Source organism: Cibotium barometz, chromosome 22 (assembly GCF_041138505.1).
Source record: "Cibotium barometz isolate CiBa-2024 chromosome 22, ASM4113850v1, whole genome shotgun sequence".
Lineage (NCBI taxonomy): Eukaryota > Viridiplantae > Streptophyta > Polypodiopsida > Cyatheales > Cibotiaceae > Cibotium > Cibotium barometz.
In genome coordinates this window covers 30553280-30572023 of record NC_141067.1, presented here as the reverse complement: position 1 = coordinate 30572023, position 18744 = coordinate 30553280, and the positions used below count along the sequence as shown (strand labels likewise).

General features: G+C 41.2%; 1 protein-coding gene across 1 annotated transcript; it reads right to left on the bottom strand.

Annotated features, from left to right (window-relative positions):
* Positions 1-3353: 3353 nt before the first annotated feature.
* Positions 3354-5023, bottom strand: LOC147626530 (uncharacterized). The gene has a single exon (XM_086816945.1). It carries the CDS (start codon positions 4902-4904, stop codon positions 3750-3752), a length of 1155 nt encoding a protein of 384 aa, XP_086673071.1. The 5' UTR covers positions 4905-5023; the 3' UTR covers positions 3354-3749.
* Between the last annotated feature and the right edge of the window lie 13721 nt (positions 5024-18744).

Genomic DNA, 18744 nt, shown 5'->3' with positions numbered 1-18744 from the left:
CTAGCATGGCATATTAATTTCATAAAGCACTTATTGCACCATGTGCAGTTGTCTAGCATAGTTCACTTGGTTCACTTTGACCACAATACAATTGTCTAGTATATTCCACTTGTTTCACTTTAACCATAATACAAGCATGGCACTACTTGTTACACCTCAACATATACACCCGTCAAGCATGGTCTCAAGCTATACCAATAACACTAGGTAACCAGTATCACACTCATTTGCCCATTTGCAAGCTGGATCATGATCTGCTCCCACTGCCTCAATAGGGGCATTGTCACCTAGGAACACTTGGGTTGGGTGCTCAAATTTCTTGTAGAATGAAAAAATTTCTTTGTTTCTACACATGTGAGTGGAAGCCCTTGAATCAATATGCCAATTTGAATTAGAAGGGGAATCTCCATTAGCGCCACACATGAGCTTTAGTTGCTGCAATATTTCCTTGCTCTCCTCGTTTCTTCCTAAGGTCAGACATCTTCTTGGCACACCCTCTGGTAATATGACTTGTCCCTTGCAAATAAAAACATATAATCTCTTGAGGGTCCTTGAACATCCTATTTGAGTTGGTAGCATACTTGCTTGAACTCCCATTCCATCTTTCTATTGTTGTGCCTTTTGCCTTGACAAAATAAGCTCTCTCCTCAATGTCGGGTTTGTTGTCCAAGTTTTGTCGCTACTCTTATTGCTCCAAGCATCCAGCTAATGATTAGAAATTCCTTGATTTCTCTCGTCCATCTAAAGTGACAACAAGATGGGAAAATCGGGTAGGGAGGCTATTGAGTAGGATGTAGCAAAGTCCTATTTTGGGAACTGGTTCGCCCTCAAAACCCAATTGAGCAGTTATGCTCTTGAACTTGGTTATGTGGTCCCACATCTTGTCCTTGGACCCCATCTTGGTTGCCATTAGTTCTTGCTTGAGTCTCAGCACATTGGCAAGATTCCTTGACTCGTAGTTGGTAGACAGCACGCCCCCACACCTCTTTGGGTGTCTGTGTATGTTTAACTTTAGCCGCCACTAGGCCATCCCGTAAGCTTAGACAAATGAGCACATAAGCTAGATGCTCTTTCTGTTAATATTCTAGGGCATATTCGAGCTGTTCTTCATCATCTCCATCGGGTGGGAGAGCTTCACTGTTGACAAATTGGAGAATCCCAGACACGGTGATTGGAAAATTGGAGGCCCAATTTCATTAGTTGATGTGCAATTTAACCAAATCACCTTGAATACTCAATGAAATGCTTTTAGATTTTAACCATAGGATGACTGAACTATGAATTAAAAAATAATATGATTAATTTGATCAAATATTGAAGAATCGACACATCGTTTGGATTTATAAGAGGATGCACCTCTTGCAAATTTGTTAATTGTTGCTTATTTGAGCTAGATCTAATGCTTGTTGGAGTGGCTAGGGAGTGGAATCCTACTCCGATACCATCTGAGATACCATGTTGGAGCTCATGGTTTAGATCTTAAGCAAGAGAAAAGGCTAAAGCTATGGTGGATCAAGGTAGCACATAAGCTTATGGTTTAGATCTTAAGCAAGAGAAAAGGCTAAAGCTATGGTGGATCAAGGTAGCACATAAGCTTTATCAAACTTAATGATTAAAAAGAAATAAAGAAAATCTAATGACAAGCTCAATCACACAAGCAGCATTAAGGAGAATTAAGAGTTAATCATTCATAAAGAGGTGCCCAATATATAGAGTACAAACAAAAGGAGCTAAAAGAATCTCCTCTAATTCTCTCCTAGATTCTCTAATAGTAGAGTGTGGAGAGATTCTCTCCCTAGAATCTCTCCACACTCCACTATCCACTCTCCCTAATTTTAGCTCCCTGAATTATGGTGGGCTCTTGGAAATCTTCCTTGCCACTTGCATTTCTAGAGATTCCTTAGTGATTTCCATTCTATTGAGATATTTACTCTTTGGTGAATACAAATAACCTTTGATCAATGTAGACCATATGCCCCAGTATTCCCTAAGGCTATATACATGAATATTTTGGTGCATATTTTAACACCCTCCCTCAACAAAATATTCATGGTCATGCTCCTGTTATGCTAGCAATGCTAATTCTAGTTATGCGAGTTATGCTTATGCTGTTGGTGCTCTCTTGGTCTTACCAGTTACGATGGCAAGGCTAGTTAAGTTCTCGTTATGCTTGACAATCCAAGAGTTGGTCTTAGAAAAGAGGGAAAGCCAACAAGTAGGGGCTAGCCTTTGTTAATCTATGAGGTTCATTTATGTGTAAACGATGAATTGCAGTTGGTACAGGAATCGGCACCTTCGATCGATATAGGACCAACTGGTATATTGAATCGGTGATTGTGTTAAATAAAATCAGACGATTGGATAATTAGATCGCGAGACAATTGGAGGGTTGAGTCGCAATCAATTTCAGGAAGAATCTAACGATTGTTCAAATGAATCATCAATTTAAGATATAATCGGATGATAAGAGTCTGACAATTAGAAATTGTCAATCACCTAATTGGATCGTGCGATTGTTTAAGCAATTGGATGATTGAACAGAAGAATCATGGTATCAGACTAGGATTAGACAAAAATTTTACAATCAGATCAATAGCTCTTGCACTCGGTGCATTTGGCAATGCAAGATACAACCACCATAGTGTCGGCGATTAGAGAATCCCAGATGGTGATTAGAAAATCATAAATGATTAGAGGCCCATTTTGATGTACATATTTAACCACATCACCTTTAAATACTTGTTGATGAAATGCTTTTAGATTATGGAACTATGAATTAAAAGATTGTATGATCTATTTCACCAAAAATAGAAGAATTGACACATCATTTAGGAGTTATCAGAGGATGTACCGCCTATAGATTTCTTAATTACCACCTATTTCGAGCTCGATTTGATGCTTGTTGAGGTTGCTTGGAGTGTTGACAAGAGGTAAGAATGCTTTGCAAAATGAGTAAAAAGCTCCATGATTACAGATTTGAACTGAATGGAAAGACATGGAAGAAAACAACGAAAGCGAAAATTTGTAGCTTCCACTAATTTAGTGATATGAGTGGCTAGAGAGTTGAATCCTAGTTTGATACCATGTTGGAGCTCATGATTTAGAACTTAAGCAAGAGAAAAAGCTAAAGCTATGGTGGATCAAGGTAGCATATAAACTTAATCAAAGACATGATTAACGACGATGATTAAGAAAGAGATTAAGAGAAGCTAATGACAACCTCAATCACACGAGTAGCATTAAGGAGAATTAAGAGTTCAATATTTATAATGAGGTGCCCAATATATAGGTTGAGTACAAACAAAGGAGCCAAAAGCATCTCCTCTGATTTCTCCTAGATTCTCTCCCTAGAATCTCTCCACACTCCACTATTCACTCTCCTTGATTTATGGGTGGCTGATTAGCATCTTCCTTGCCACTTGCATTTGTAGAGATTCATGAGTGATTTCCATTCTACTGAGCTAGTTACTCTTTGGTGAATACAAATAACATTTCATCAATGTAGATCATATGTCCCATCATCCCCTAAGGCTAAATACATGAGTATTTTGGTGCACATGTCTTGCATATATCTCGTCTTTGCATGTGACAAAAAATGCTTCTCTTTGTGCCGCCCTTATCACCAAAATTTTGATAATGCCCCATTTTAGCTTTTATCCTGACTTTGCATGCAACCACTACCTTCCTTTGTACCATCCGCATGAATAACTTTTTGACAATGCAAAATGGTCAACATTTGGTGGATGACTTCAGATTTTATTGCTCATCTCATTGGTCCACTCGAAAGTTCTATTCTCTATCATGTCGAGTGAATCGTCGTAGTTGCCGCTATGGTCGAATGAATCGTGGTAAATGCCACCACTATTGTCGACAGAGTTGTCGAGGTAGCTACCACTGCCATAGTTGAATGAATCTTCGTAGTTGCCGCTATGGTCGAATGAATTGTGGTAAATGCCACCACCACTGTCGACAGAATTGTCGACGTAGCTGCCACTGCTATAGTCGAATGAATTATTGTCGTAGTTGCCCCCATTGTGGACGGAGCTGTGAGGATACGAGTTTGGGTTGTAGAAGCAATTTTGGAAGGCCTCATTCACAGCTCTCTGGGTAGTTGCCACCGCTACTGTCTCTATGAGCCGAGTACCGAATTGCGAACCGAAAGCTGGAGGCGTTGGCTGATGGTAACTCGAGAAACGCGGAGGCGCATTAGCTGCGGAGGGTGCTCTCCCCTGGCGCATTGGGGTCTGCGATTCACCATAACCCCTTGCCAACGGATGCCGAGTATCGAGTTGCGAACCGGAAGCTTGTACTGGCGTCGGCCGCCTTTGGCCGTCACTACGAGGAGGAGGAACATCAACGGAGCGCCCTGCTCCTTGCTCGCGCATCGGGGCCTTCGATGGATAATCCCTTGCGAGCGGATGTCGAAGATTTGCGCACGACAGATGAAGATCAAATTTACAGACCGGGCAATGATATACCCATCTCGTTTCGATTGCGCTGCAAGCGTCGCACCGGAATGAACCACTGTCGTAGGGCGGCTTCAGCAGCAGCTCTAGGCGATGCTGGGGGTGTTGACGATGCAGAGGGCGGCGTGGAAGTGATGCACACACAGGGTGAAGGTCGAAGTTGCAGCTTCTGCAGCTATAGACGAAACCAAGGACGCGTTGGCCGCAGGCGTTGCATGAGATCTGTCGAAGTTCTGCTGGACCGGTGCTATTGTGAAGGGAAAGGCGGAGGTGATGAGGGTGAGCCCAGTGGAGGAGACTTGAGGGAGGTGCGTTGTTCGTTGCACAGGCGGGGTGGACATGGAATTGGCAGTCGGAGCATTCGTGTCCTGAGCCTTGAATATAGCAGACGTTGCAGATGAAGCTCGGATGCGATGTGTAAGTGAGCTTATTGATCATTGATGCAGCTAGTGAAGCGAAGCGCGTCGGCGCCTTCGATGGATAATCCCTTGCGAGAGGATGCCGAAGATTTGCGCACGACAGATGAAGGTCGAATTGACAGACCCGGCAATGGTATACCCATGTCGTTCCGGTTGCGTTGCAAGAGTTGCACCGGAATGAACCGCTGCCGTAGGGCGGCGTCAGCAGCAGCTCCAGGCGATGCTGGGGGTGTTGAAGATGCAGAGGGCGGCGTGGAAGTGATGCACACACAGGGTGAAGGTCGAAGTTGCAGCTTCTGCAGCTATAGACGAAACCAAAGACGCGTTGGCCGCAGGCGTCGCATGAGATCTGTCGAGGTTCTGCTGGGGAAAGGCGGAGGTGATGAGGGTGAGACCAGTGGAGGAGACTCGAGGGAGGTGCGTTGTTCGTTGCACAGGCGGCGTGGACATGGAATTGGCAATCAGAGCATTCGTGGACGGGTCCTGAGCCTTGAATACAGCAGACGTTGCAGATGAAGCTCGGATGCGAGGTGTAAGTGAGCTTATGGACATTGTTGCAGCTAGAGAACTAGCGGAAAGCTTGATGAGGGCAAGGGCGCACGCTTAGCTTGGAGCTTGCAAAACTAGCGGAGCTTGGAGCCCAGCACTCCCAGCAGCTAGATTTAATCTTCTTTTGCAAGCATTCGTGAGGGGAGCTTTTGCGTCGTTGAACGAGTCCATTGCGCGTTGTGAGTGCAAAAACAAATTAGATGGGCCAAAACAAATTAGATACAAACGAGTAGCTTGACCCATCTTGGATGGGCCAAAAACAAAATACATATCTTATATATATATATATGTATGAGTACAGCACAAACTCCCAACAACTTGCAAGACGATTTGAAGGTTGCAAGTTATATATATATGTATATATATATATATATATATATATATGTATGTATGTATGTACATGTATGTATATATATATATAATTTTAACTATGATTTTTTTATATACATACACATATGTATATGTGTGTGTATATATATATAATTTTAACCATGATTAATCCAATTTCTTTAAAAAGGTTTCGTCAACCTAAAATGACAGGAGATGCCATTCCTTGCTGGATCCAACCAACTAGCCTTTATGTTATTTGAGGACTCAATTTTATTAGATAGACCACTCCTAGAGCTCATGCCCTTGCTATATTGACTAATAGTTTTAATCCATTGAAACTCCTAGGACTCATGCCCTCGCTATATTGACCTCGGGGAGTGCACTATGAAGGAACCCTATGTATCACAAGCATTCAAGGGGTTTAATTCAAAAAACCCCTTACCTATGAATTTTTTAATGAATAAAATGACCCCTTTTTCTTAATGGATTTTTGGTTTTTTCTTCAAAATCGATTAAAAAACCCCTTCTGTAAATTTTCTTAAAATTTAAAATTAAAAAACCCCTTAATTTGAACTCACGTGGTATACTTACATATTTTTAGGTGGACCCCCCGAGATATTGACTAATAGTTTTGATAAATATAATGAGTCCATAAGACCTCGAATCAATACTATGGTTCAATATAGCGAGTATATGATCAGGGCAAGGGTGCCGAAAAGGATCCAAACTATATAACAAGATCTTGGAGCCTACCACTTCATAGATTTAATCTGCATTTGTCGGCATTTGTGAGATGGGAATTAGCATCGTTGAACGAGTCCATTATGCATTGCGAGTCACCACTCTCTATATAAAAAAAGGATTACTTTGTATTACAGTGCTAGAATTTGAAGGTTTTGTGACATTCTTCCCCATGCTAAAATTTTAAGGTTACAACTTTCCATAGCCTTCTACATATACATATAAATATATGTGGATGGCATTACTTTCATTAGGAAAAATTTGGACTATAAAAGGAACCCCTAAGAAGAGCCATGTCATCACTTTTCTAGAAAAAAATAAGGTCATGTGTGAAACTTATATATCTTATTTTAAAACCTCCACATGTGAAACATTGGACAGCTTTTGAAAAGTAGATTCTAAATCTATTACCTTCGACAAATTTGGAATTGATATGCTCAAGTTAGGCTTTCCTCAGTAAAAGGTCGATTCTAACGATTGTAACAACGATTGGATGAATCCTTACGATATAAAATTAATAAATTTTGTATCTTCAAATCTCCAAAATATGAAAATGGGTTGATAGACATAAAGCGACACATATGGAAAGAACATGCTATCTGAAGGGTTTTCAAGAGAAGACATCAATATCTTCCATACCCACCTAATCTTGCATATCTCTCCATAGATATAACACCTAGATGTCTAGAGAATAATCTTAGTAAAGCAAGGAAGGGATAATGGTGAAAGGATTAGCACAAGCAAGACATAGAGTTTACAAGAGGATGCAACTAGCATGTAAGTAAGTTGAAGCACATACATAACCGTATTTAAATATTTTTATTGATAGTTTTTTTCTTACATGTTTATTGTAGTATCATATATTTTGAGCATTATGGTCCCATGGTTGTCAGTTTTCCATTGAGCATATACATAAGAGAAGAACGACCTTTGATTTTGGTTAACTTTCGAGACAAGAGTCGAGTGAGTGTTAGTGATATAACTCTTCTCACCTCCAATCTTGATTATTGTGGAAATATACAAGATATCATGAATGTATGATTTAGGTAATTTGACATATTCATTCTTGATGTTCAATGGTTAATAGTGGTCTACAATGGTCCAAATATTGCAACAATCAAAAGGGATAAAAGTTGATTCTTTCCTAGTGACTCAACAGAGTTGTGGATAGATAGTCATGCTACATTTGTACTACACAACATCGTAAGAAGGGAAAAAAATTTAAGTAAATGCGTATTATTTTTCCTTCTATAATATTTAAGTAAATGGGTATTATTTTTCTTTCTATAATATTTAAGTATCTTTATCACAATCAAAATAGTGGTATGTAATGCAAGTTGCACCTTGAAGAAAACACATATTTGAAGATAAAGATGGCAAAAGGAAAAAATGCAAGAAGGTGCTAATGTCGCCAATGTTGGTGGGGGGCAATCAAAGAGATACTTATACTGTGAATGTTGTAGATGATGATGTTATTGTTGATAATCAATTGATATAACACAAGGAGGGATCATAATCATCTAGTTGATTTGTTGATAGTACATCCTCAAATCCAACAATGCTTCTACTGACATAATTACCAACAATGATAATAGTAAGGCCCGTAAGGTCACATGCAAAAAAAAACTATCTCCTTATTAATAACGTCGGTAGATATCCTATAGTGCTTCCAATTGTTCCTCCTCGATTTGCACTAGCTCGTCCAAGAAACCCATAAGCATTTTCAATCTCAAGCTGATAAAATTAAAAATTTATTAGATCATATTTATTATAAAATTTTAAAATAAAATTTAAAACTATAGTTATCCAATTCTTCCTCCTTTATTTGCATTAGCTTGTCCAAGAAGCCCATTAGCATTTTTAACCTCAAGCTGATAGAAATAAAAATTTATTAGATCTCATTTTATTATAATTTTTAAAAAGCGTGTGACGAGCTGGAGGTTTAATGGGACCGACAAAATCAATACCCCATTTGGCAAAAGCACGTGTGCTTAACATAGGCCGCAATGGCATATTGTCTTTTGTGATGGTGGGAGGCTTGGTCTTTTGACAATCATCACAACGTTTTACATATTCTTCAGCATCCATTTGTAAGGTTGGCCACCAAAGCCCAGACCACCTAATCAACTTAGCTGTGGTATTGCCCAAAAAGTGTCCACCCCCAACACCTGCATGTGCATGAGTCAAGATTTTCAAGTAGTCAGCTTCACATACACACATGCGCAAGTTGCCATCCTTGCCCCTCTTGTAGAGTTGGCCCTCTATCAGCATATAGTTGGCCGCTTCAACTTCAATAGCGTGCTTTCGATATTTAGGAATTATTCGATCAGTATGACCATGCTGAAGATAGTCCACAATATACTTGCTCCAACTTGGTGTAGTTGAAATTTGGAATAATGTGACATTATGAATTGGTTGTTGAATTTGACATGAAGCACAGTTACGAACAAATTTTTCAGCATCCGCATGCATGTTAGGCCACCATTGCCCATCCTGAGTTATACGTCGCACACAAGTAGTAGCTGATGCATGGATTCCACCAATACCCTCATGTGCCCATTCTAAGATCTCCTCATATTGGTCAGGGTTAGGTATAAGCCGCAACACTCCATCATTACCTTGACGATATAATCTCCCTGAGATTAACTTGAATGGCACCATAGGTCCACATTAGGACCCGCTAGTTGTATCTGCCCACTTGTCAAAATTTCTAAGATGGGTTCAAACCATTTAGGAGCTGTCTCTACAAGGAAAAGTGTTGAATCTAACATATCATCCACACCCACACCCACAGGAGCTTCGCCAGAGGTGATTCGAGACAAATGATCTGCCCTAAGATGAGTTGTTCCTTTTCGGACTGCCACTTCAAAATCAAACTCAAGAAGGATGACAAACCACCTCACAATCCTTCCAGTTGCACAAGGCTTATTCACCAAATATAGCAGTGCTTGATGGTCCACAAAAAATATAAATTTGTTTGCCAAAAGGTAATGGCAAAACTTTTTCACTATATATATCATGGAGAAACCTTCTCTTTCTGTTGTGGTATAATTCTTCTCAGCATTGTTCAACTGTCGACTAGCATATGAGATTGGGAAATCCTTATTGTGTTCTCCCGATTGAGCCAAAATACATCCAATTACAAAGTTTGAAGCATCAATATGGACATGAAAGATTTGGTTCCAAGATGGGTGCAGACACTAATGCTTGCTTCAACTTTTCAAAGGATTCCTCACACTCGTCAGTCCAATTAAACTTTACGAGAAGAGCATATAATGGTCTGGCTAGGATAGCGTACATATAGATGAATCGACGATAATAGCCACAATGTCCCATGAATATTTGTACCCCTTTAGGGTTGATAGGCTGAGGTAATGAGACAATGACATCAATTTTATCCATATATGTTGAAATACCATTGCGAGAAACAATATGGCCCAAATTCTTCCCTTGTCTTACCATGAATTTGCACTTGTCAGGATTCAAGCATATACGATAAACTTGACACTTTTGAAACACAACTCTGAGGTGTTCTATATGATCATCACGCTCTTGTGAGTGAACACATAAATCATCCATGAAGATCTCAAGAAACAGCCTAAGGTACTCCTTGAATACATGACTCATTAACCACTGAAAGGTTGCAGGTGCATTTGTTAGACCAAATGGCATAACACAATAGTAGGCAAAGATGCCATCTTCAGTAGAGCAAAGGTTGTCTTGTGTTGATCCTTCAGATCAATTGACACTTGATTGTAACCGAAGAATCCATCCAAGAAACTATATGCCTTTTTCCCTGCAACACGTTCCAAAACATGATCCGTGATTGGAAGTGGGTAATGACCACGTACAGTAGCTGCATTTACCTTCTTGAGATTTACAAATACTCGAAGTTTTCCATTTTTCTTGGGCACCACTACAATAGGGGAGACCCATTCAGTGTGTTCAATCTCATAGATAAATTTTGCCTCTAAGAGCTTGTCTATTTCTTCTTTTATCTTTCATGCAAAATTCTCATTGTAAGTATAAGGACGTTGCTTGGAAGGCTTCGCATCCTCTCGCAATGGAATTGTATGCTGACATATGCTTAGATCAACTCCTTTGAGGTCTTTATAACTCCAAGAAAAAACATCGTGATACTCCTTTATTGTTTGAATTAATAACTTCTCCTCATCTAAGGACAGGTCTATGGCAATCCACACATAGCGAGGCTCTTCTCCTGGCTTAGCGATATCAATTTTTTTTGCATTGTATGAAACCCCTGGCATGCTTGGCTTTTGTCGCATGGGCTGTTGAAGAACAATCTTCCGATCTTGAAGAGTGTACTGTGTGAAGTTGGGGGGAACATTGAGACCTTGTTCTTGTCCACTTGAGTCATCACTTGAGTCATCACTAATTGAAGACCATGTGGTTTTGAGCTCTCTTTTGCAATCTTGCATCAGAGTTTTTTGTTCAACCTTTATCTTTGCACTTTTGACACTCTCTTTTGAATCTATTTGAGACTTGAGTTTTTATTTTGGTCTCTTTGTTTTTTGTAATTTTTGCTAATAGTTTTTAGCTTTTCTCTTGGTTGGAATCCATCTGATCGTTTTACTTGGTCTTTGATACTATCTTGTGCTTGGACATAGTATAGATATCCATTCTTTCCTGAGAAGTGAGGTGGTGGTTGAGAGTGTTCATTCTTAAACTCCTCGTTTTCTTTTTGTATTCTCTCACGTCATTCCCTCTCATCTTGTTTACGGACTCTCTTATGGCTCTTACAGCATTTACGTTTGGGTCGGCTTCGAGGGATCTCTATTTGAACCTCCCTTCCTCTCAAGAGTAGGCGTGCCTTTCCTAACTCTTCCTTAGGGATTATCACATCATCATCAAAATCAGAGTCCTATCCATCTTCCTTATCAGCATCATTAGCAGATTTGAGTGTTAAATCCTCCACCGAGACTTCCTCTACATGCAGTGCTGTTGTGGATGCATCCCCATTGTACAAATCATCTAGAAGGTCACGTGGTTGTACCATTCATATAGGAATAATGTCATATCCATCTGAGTCACGAAATTGAATTGGCTTAGGTAAAGCACATGTCGATAATGTTGCAAGGACATGACTCCATTCTAGGGGATTAATTAAGTGCTCATGGAAGGGTTGTGGAATGTATGCCTCATCTGATACACTTCGATTACCCTTAAATCTCTCAGTGTTGAAATCCTTACATGAGGCTCCACACATCCACAGATCTTCTCGCCCATCTGACAATGCAACTCTTGAGCCCTCAGATGAAGCAGAGTCAAACTCATGTATTGGAGACTGCGTTACATCACGATATGAGTGATCCTTTAGGTTGACCCTTGTGATGACAGAATCATGTCGAAGGTACAAATAATTGTATCCCCAATCTTGAATCATTTGAAATTCTCGCATGAATGGTCTACCCAATATCACTTCATAGTTTGGATGCTTTCCAAAATCCACTACTGCAAATGTGTGCTCATATTCAATCCCACATGTGGTGACCAATGTGTTCTCTAGCAGCCCAATGGGATGTTCTAAGCTTCCATCTGCTAGCTACAAGCGCATCCTGGTACTCCTAATAGTTGGTTTGCCCCACTTTTTCCAAATGGACCTTGTCACAATGCCCACTCCTACACCACTATCAAGTATTACAGTTGGAGCAACTTTTCACACTTCTAATGGGAGGGTAGCATTTCCCTTATCGTCCTCACAAAATTTTCCTACTTTGTTGATAGGAACTGGCATAACATGCTTTGTCTTAGGGTGTATAGTACATTGATGTGGTGATCCTTTTGTAGCAATACCTACTGGGACAAACATGTGGCAATATCATTCCACAACTCTGGTCGAAGCTTTATCAAATCAAGCAAAGGTAAGGTACAAGCCACTGGTGCTAACAAAATAGCTTGCACGATACCCATCTCCTTTGTCAACCTTCTATGCATGGAGGGTATCCTCAAGGTTTGAGAATAGTCCTCATATTCTCCTAAATAAGATGGTAAGGTTTTCATTGTATGCTTACTTCTAGGAGAAACAATTGTTTGAACTTCCTCTTGGATGCTTGGGCATCTAAAGTTGTTTTCTGTGCCCCTGGTAAAATCCACTTCAGAGAATGGAGGTGAAATAATAGAGGACATTCATTAACTTTCTCATGAACTGCTGCCCACATCTCATTTGCCATGTCCTCATTGGCATCAATAACTTCATCATTGCATGGGAAGGCAAGAGTAGGTGGTGGCAGAATGCCTTCTTTCAATGGGGTGTCAATTGGTGCAGACTTCTCGCTACTATGAGCTTGTGAGATCAACTCACTTTTCATTTCCCAAATTCATGACACTTCTGGTATGGTTTCTAACGTTGGCTTAAAAGAGGTGGGGCCTCGAGGGATAGGTGGAGGTGGGCCCTCAAGTATTGATTGAGCTTCCCTAATGAGTTGCTGATGTACAACTAGATTGATCTTCTCCTCACGAGGGTTTGGGTATTCTTGAAGCTTCTTGGGTAGCTTAGATAAAGCTGTAATGTGACTTCTATGAGAATCAATGATGGCATCTAGAGTCTCGTTCACCTTATCCACAAAAACAAAACCCCTTGAACTATCCTCGATTGTACTAGCCTCGTCTTGTTTAGCACTAGGCCCAGGTTGATGAGGTTGATTCTCCTCATGCATTTCTTGGGATGTAAAAGCTTGATCCTTCATGTTTTGTTTAGAGACTTCTTGAGAACTAGTGGATGCACTCTTAGTTTGCTTGTTGCGGTTCTTTTTCCTCCTAGTGGTCCTTTTTCTATTAGAAGGTAGGGTCTTGTCCACTAGATTTGCCTTTGCATCCCTAGTTCGAGGTGTCTCATCAGTCTGCATTTCGGCATTTCATGTCTGTGATCTAGTCATGACTCTAAGTGGCATGACATCCTCATTCTCTGATGAAGGTGGCGATGGAACTGCCCCTACAAAATTGAGTGAGACCTTTGGTTGAGAGGTGCCTTCCTCATGTGGTTTCAGCAAACAATCCTTTGGAAAGTGTTCTACACAACACCCTAGACAATATCTTTCAATTGGTGGAAACTGTGGTATTGTTGTATTGGATCGAGCTGCTTGCCTTGGGCGATGTGGACAATCATGAGCCCAATGGGGTTCTCCGCACTCATAACAAGGGCCCATTAGTTTGGCTTCTACTTTCCTTTCCTGCCCCATTGACCTGAGGGGCCTGGAGTCCTAGTTTGGTAGCCGCCTAGCAACATCAAAGAATTTTTGTTCCCCCGATTGAGGCTCCAGTGCTTGGCTTGGATATGCGGGACTTTCAAAGAGATTTTCCTTGGATGAATATTCTCCAGCCTCTAGTGCCTGAAACCAAGCAAGGGCCTTTCCCTCAAGAGTGAGCCCAAATCCTTCAATTTGTGTATGCTTGCTGAGCTTGAACTGCTTGCCTAAATTCTGCTACATGGTCATATGGATCTCCCGACCCTTCGTACTTCTTTACCAGTTTTTAAAGAGTTGATGGCCTTATTCGTCTTGAATACTCATCATCAGGCCTACGGCCTCTCACTCTTAGTGGTTCCTCTCTTTGGTAAGGTGGTCCATATGCATCCCGAATTGGTGTGGATCTACTATTACCTGCCTCACCAACCCTCTCCAAAGATCCTGTTACCCGCATTTCAGGAGGTGCATTTATGGGAGGCCGAGTTGGCGCCCCTACCCTCCGATTGTCATAGTGAGAAAAACGTTATTGTCATAGTGAGAAAAACGTTATTGTGGTGTGATCTGTGGTCGCACTTTTGGTGTAGGATAATATCTTGGTGCTAGAGTTGGGCTACTTGCAGTGGTCCACTTTGATGTTGAGGGTCCCTCTCTAGTGAACTCTCGTAGGGGAGGAGAACAGTTTCTCCAAGAAAGGCTGTCTCTCCTGGTTTAGCTGTATTAGTTAAGAACACTTCCATGAATAATAGTTGTCCTCTCCACGTGAGCTCACGAATCTCCTTCCAATCTAAGGTTCGGTATTCATTGGCCCAACGATTCGGTTCTTGTATCCTGCAAGCTTCTCGACTACCACCACAAGTGCTAGAGGAAGATCTAGCTCTAGCAATCTAGTTGTGGCATAATATCCTTAGAAAGAGTCCTTATAGACCTCTTGAAGTGGGTCATCCTGAAAGATCTTTGTCAATGGAATTTGTCGTATAAACTCCCATTGGTTCTCAGCCCCCTGATCTATTTTGCTCTTGCCTTTCGTGTCCCTTTACAAATTTAGATCTACAAAAAGTAAATCATCTATGGATGGCTTTGAGGACTGGGCATTGGATGGTCCAGGCATGTCCGGCTCAATGAGCCAATCATCTCTAGACTCCCTTGCTCCGGAAGGCTTTGATAAATCTAGGAACTCACTCTTAGAGAGCTCTCCTAATTTGTCTACATTCTCTGGATGATAGGTGACTTCGTAGCGAACACCATCTCTGCCCATGTACATGTTACCCTGGTCATTGACTAGAGGTGATCTATCAATCTTAATGAGATACCGTTGTTGTGGATCCCTAAAGATCTTAGCTCCTTGAGCATTCGTGTAGACATATTGAAGTCTCACATTGAGTGGTAACCCCATGATGTCGGCTTCAAATGTATTAAAAGATCTTGTGGGTGTCCTAGAAGAAAGATTATAGCAAAATGAACTGAAGTAGTGGGGTCAATGGAGGATGGCTGAGCTGGCATCTGGGATGTTGATTGACTTGGGTAAACCCGACCCAAAGAGTAAACCAAGCCAATAAAGTAAACCCAACCAATGTTCAGACTCGACGGATCCATAAATTTGGATGAATACAAGGAAGTTGGATGGATGTTCTACATTGTTCCTCCATGGTTGGAGATGAAGGGTATTTGTGAGGTCGGTATCAAAATGTCATGTGCACAGAGTTTATCTACCGTGTACTACACGCACATAAGACTAGCTTCGAGGTTTGGGGAAGTTTGGAGCTAGGTAGGCTGATTGGCAAGCTAGACTGACAGGAGGACACCCAAGTATGGATGGGCAGGCGCTCAAGTGTGGATGCCTAGGGACCGGCCCCAAGAGCCTATAAAAGGGTGGCCAAGGTTAGTCAATAGTTCATAGAGTCTTGCATGTTTTTGTGAGAGCTCTATGGTCAAGAGCCTGGATATAGTGCAGATGTGCACCTGCTTTATGTAGTTGAGGCCGGCAACAGTCTCAAGGCCCACGAGGGTGGCTTCATGGGGGTGGTATGGGACGTCATGGGGTAGAGACTAGTTGGTACATCTTGCTAGTTACTCAGCTTGTGGCTCGGTGGGGACAGCCAAGACTTGTGGGTTTTGCCCACGGCTGTCAAGGTTAGGTGGTGAGTCAGGCCTACACCCCCTTCACGCTGCTTGGCTCTATTTTGCAGGTTTCGAGTCTTGTATCAGGAGCATTCTATGAGGAGATCCATGGGGATTTGATCGTGGTATCAGTGCATGCGTTGAGAACATGCAAGTCAGTAGGTAGAGAAGAAAGAGGTATGAATTCGAGAAAACTGCTGTTTTTACGTGCATATTTCTGTTTTTTTTTCAGAATTCAGTATGTTATGTTTGCATTGTTGGAACCCAAGTGGGTTGTGGCCATGTGGAACTGGTTGTCTTGTTAAGAAAGAAGATGAATTGTTTTTGGCAAGGGGCTATTGTTAATCAATAAACGAAAGAGGAAAGCATGAGTTTGTTGGCTGTGTGAACCAGTCGGCAGTGTGAACGGCAAGAGAGAGAGAGAGAAGAGGCAAAGAGACTCCTTGTGACTGTGTGCTGGTCGGCTGTGCATGCTTGGCAGCTATATAGGCTACGCAGTCCTTATGAGGGAAGATAGCAGCTGAAGATCCCCACGAACCAGCCATGAGAAGCGTGTAGGTAGGTGAGAAGCGTTCACCATGCTGCCGAGAAAAAAGCGAAAAGCAAACATCCGATGGGTGGCAGCCATTTTTTTGGTAATTTAAGCCTTCGTTTTTTTGGTAATTTAAGCCTTTGTTTTTTTTAAAACAAAACGCGGATGTTGCTTTTCGAACCTATATGGAGGGGTTTTGAAAATATTAAAACCAAAGTGTTTAAAAAAAAACAAAAAGCATGTGGATTTTTTACCTTCTATGCGACTACTTATGTGTTTTTTAAAGTGTTTTTTTTCCAAGCTTTGTGTGTGGGTCTTCTAAAAGCCCTCATGCATGGTATATATATATATATAAACACAAAAGCAACACATGGTTTTTTCCCAAATGTGAAGACTTGCCGGTTATTGAGGCCGCCGAGCGACCTTTTCGACGATTTTGTATCCAAATTTGAGTTTTAGGAGTTTAAAGTTGCTTTTGCTTTTGTTGAAGCTTCTTTCTCGGAACACCAGGCACAAGTCGCCGCGCAGATGCAGGCTTTACAAAATTCCATCTCTTTATTGACCACTACCCTTTCTACTCTGTCAGGTATGGATACCTTGGCCTTTGCTTTGGGCCCCAACATTACTCCGGACCAGTTTGGGGGCGAGCAAAAGCAGCATACCAAGGAGATTATGGACACATGACTATATAAGTGGCAGATCCATTTCTAGTTTCATCCATATGACGATGGAAAAAAGATTCAGTTAGCAGCAGGTTTCCTCTCAGGCAAAGCTTTGCTTTGGTGGAAAGAACTTAAACCTAAACCAACAACTTGGGCACAATTCGAAGAAGTCTTTAGAAAAGAATTCCTCAAGAAGAAGGATGACTACAATATCGTTGCTCAGTTTGCCAGTTTGACCAACCTCTCAACAAAACCTCACTTATGAGGTCTACCGCCAAAAATTTTGAGACTTGCTGATGAAAGCTACAAAGATGGATTCTACTACTCTTTTGGGTTTCTTTGTAGCCGATTTACCCGACTCGTATCGTTTACAGGTCAAAAACAATAAATGTAAAACTTTAGACAAGGCCATTCATTCTGCTCGTATTTATGTGATGATACAATGGTCTCTTCCAAATCTAAACTCGTGACCGAGCAGGGGAACAATCACAAAAGAAAGTTCTCTGCACTGATGGGGCCACCACGACAGAAGGGAAGTCTTCGGACCAACCTTCAAAGAATTCTACCTCGACTCCAGCAAAGAAAAACCGTCTCCTCAAGGCTTTGAAGCTCAAGAAGGAGGGATGTTGCTTCATCTTGCGAAGAAAAAGGACATATGCGTAACAAGTGCCAGAAGAAGAAGGGTGTAACCAATGCAGGACCCAAGCCGAAGATAGCCAACTAGTTGTCTTTAACAGGTACTTTAGTCATTGTACTTTCTCACCCTAGTTCCTGTTCTGATTATATGTTTAACTCTAGAGTTTTTAGCTTGCATGATCTTCTCTGAGTTTATGGAGAAGTGATGGCCATAGAATCCATATTATTCTGGACCTTGGCAGCTCACACAACTTTGTTAATTACAAACTTGTGCAGAAATTGGGTCTAGACATAACACCTAAAGATCATACCTATGATGTACGCCTACTTGCGAGGCGACAAGTATGGGATCGAAAGGTGGAGAAGCTACCAATCCGTATTCAGGACTACGAAGATATTATGGAGTGCTGCTATGTTATGCATCTAGAGCATGTAGACTTGTTATTAGGGATTGAGTGGTTTAAGACCCTTCAGGTCCAGATAGATTGGTCTAGTCATACTTTTTCTTTTGAGCATAGGAACACCCAGTATTGTATCTTAGGTGATTGTATACATCCCTTTCAGGGACCTCTTGTAAATAACGTTAATTTTGAAAATATAATGGATTCTTCTTTATATAATGCTTTCCGCTATGTCTTGATTCCACTTTCTTCATTTCTCATACCTATTATGGATGTCAATGAATTAAGTGTGTTTGAAAGAAAAGAATTACAGAAGTTGCTTGATTCGTTTCCAGATGTATTTCCTAAGGAACTGCCATGAGGCTTACCACCTGAAAGGACAGTGGATCATCGTATTAATGTGGTCCTTGGTGCTCAACTTGTTAGCATTCCACCTTACAGGGATGAGCCAGGCTAAGGAAGATGAGTTGGCCAAACAACTCGAAGAATATTTGAGGATGGGCCATATCCGTCCAAGTAAATCACCTTAGGGTGCACCTGTGTTACTCACGAGAAAGAAGGACAACACACCAGGAGAATGTGTGTAGATTACAAGAGATTGAACAAGCTGACAATCAAGAACCGTTATCCTCTCCCTAGATCAGGTGTCCTGATTGATTGTTTAGCCGGAGCGAAGTACTTCACA

Excerpts from the sequence above, each read along its gene's own strand:
- LOC147626530 (XM_086816945.1), bottom strand. The coding sequence starts at position 4,904 with ATGATCAATAAGCTCACTTACACATCGCATCCGAGCTTCATCTGCAAC.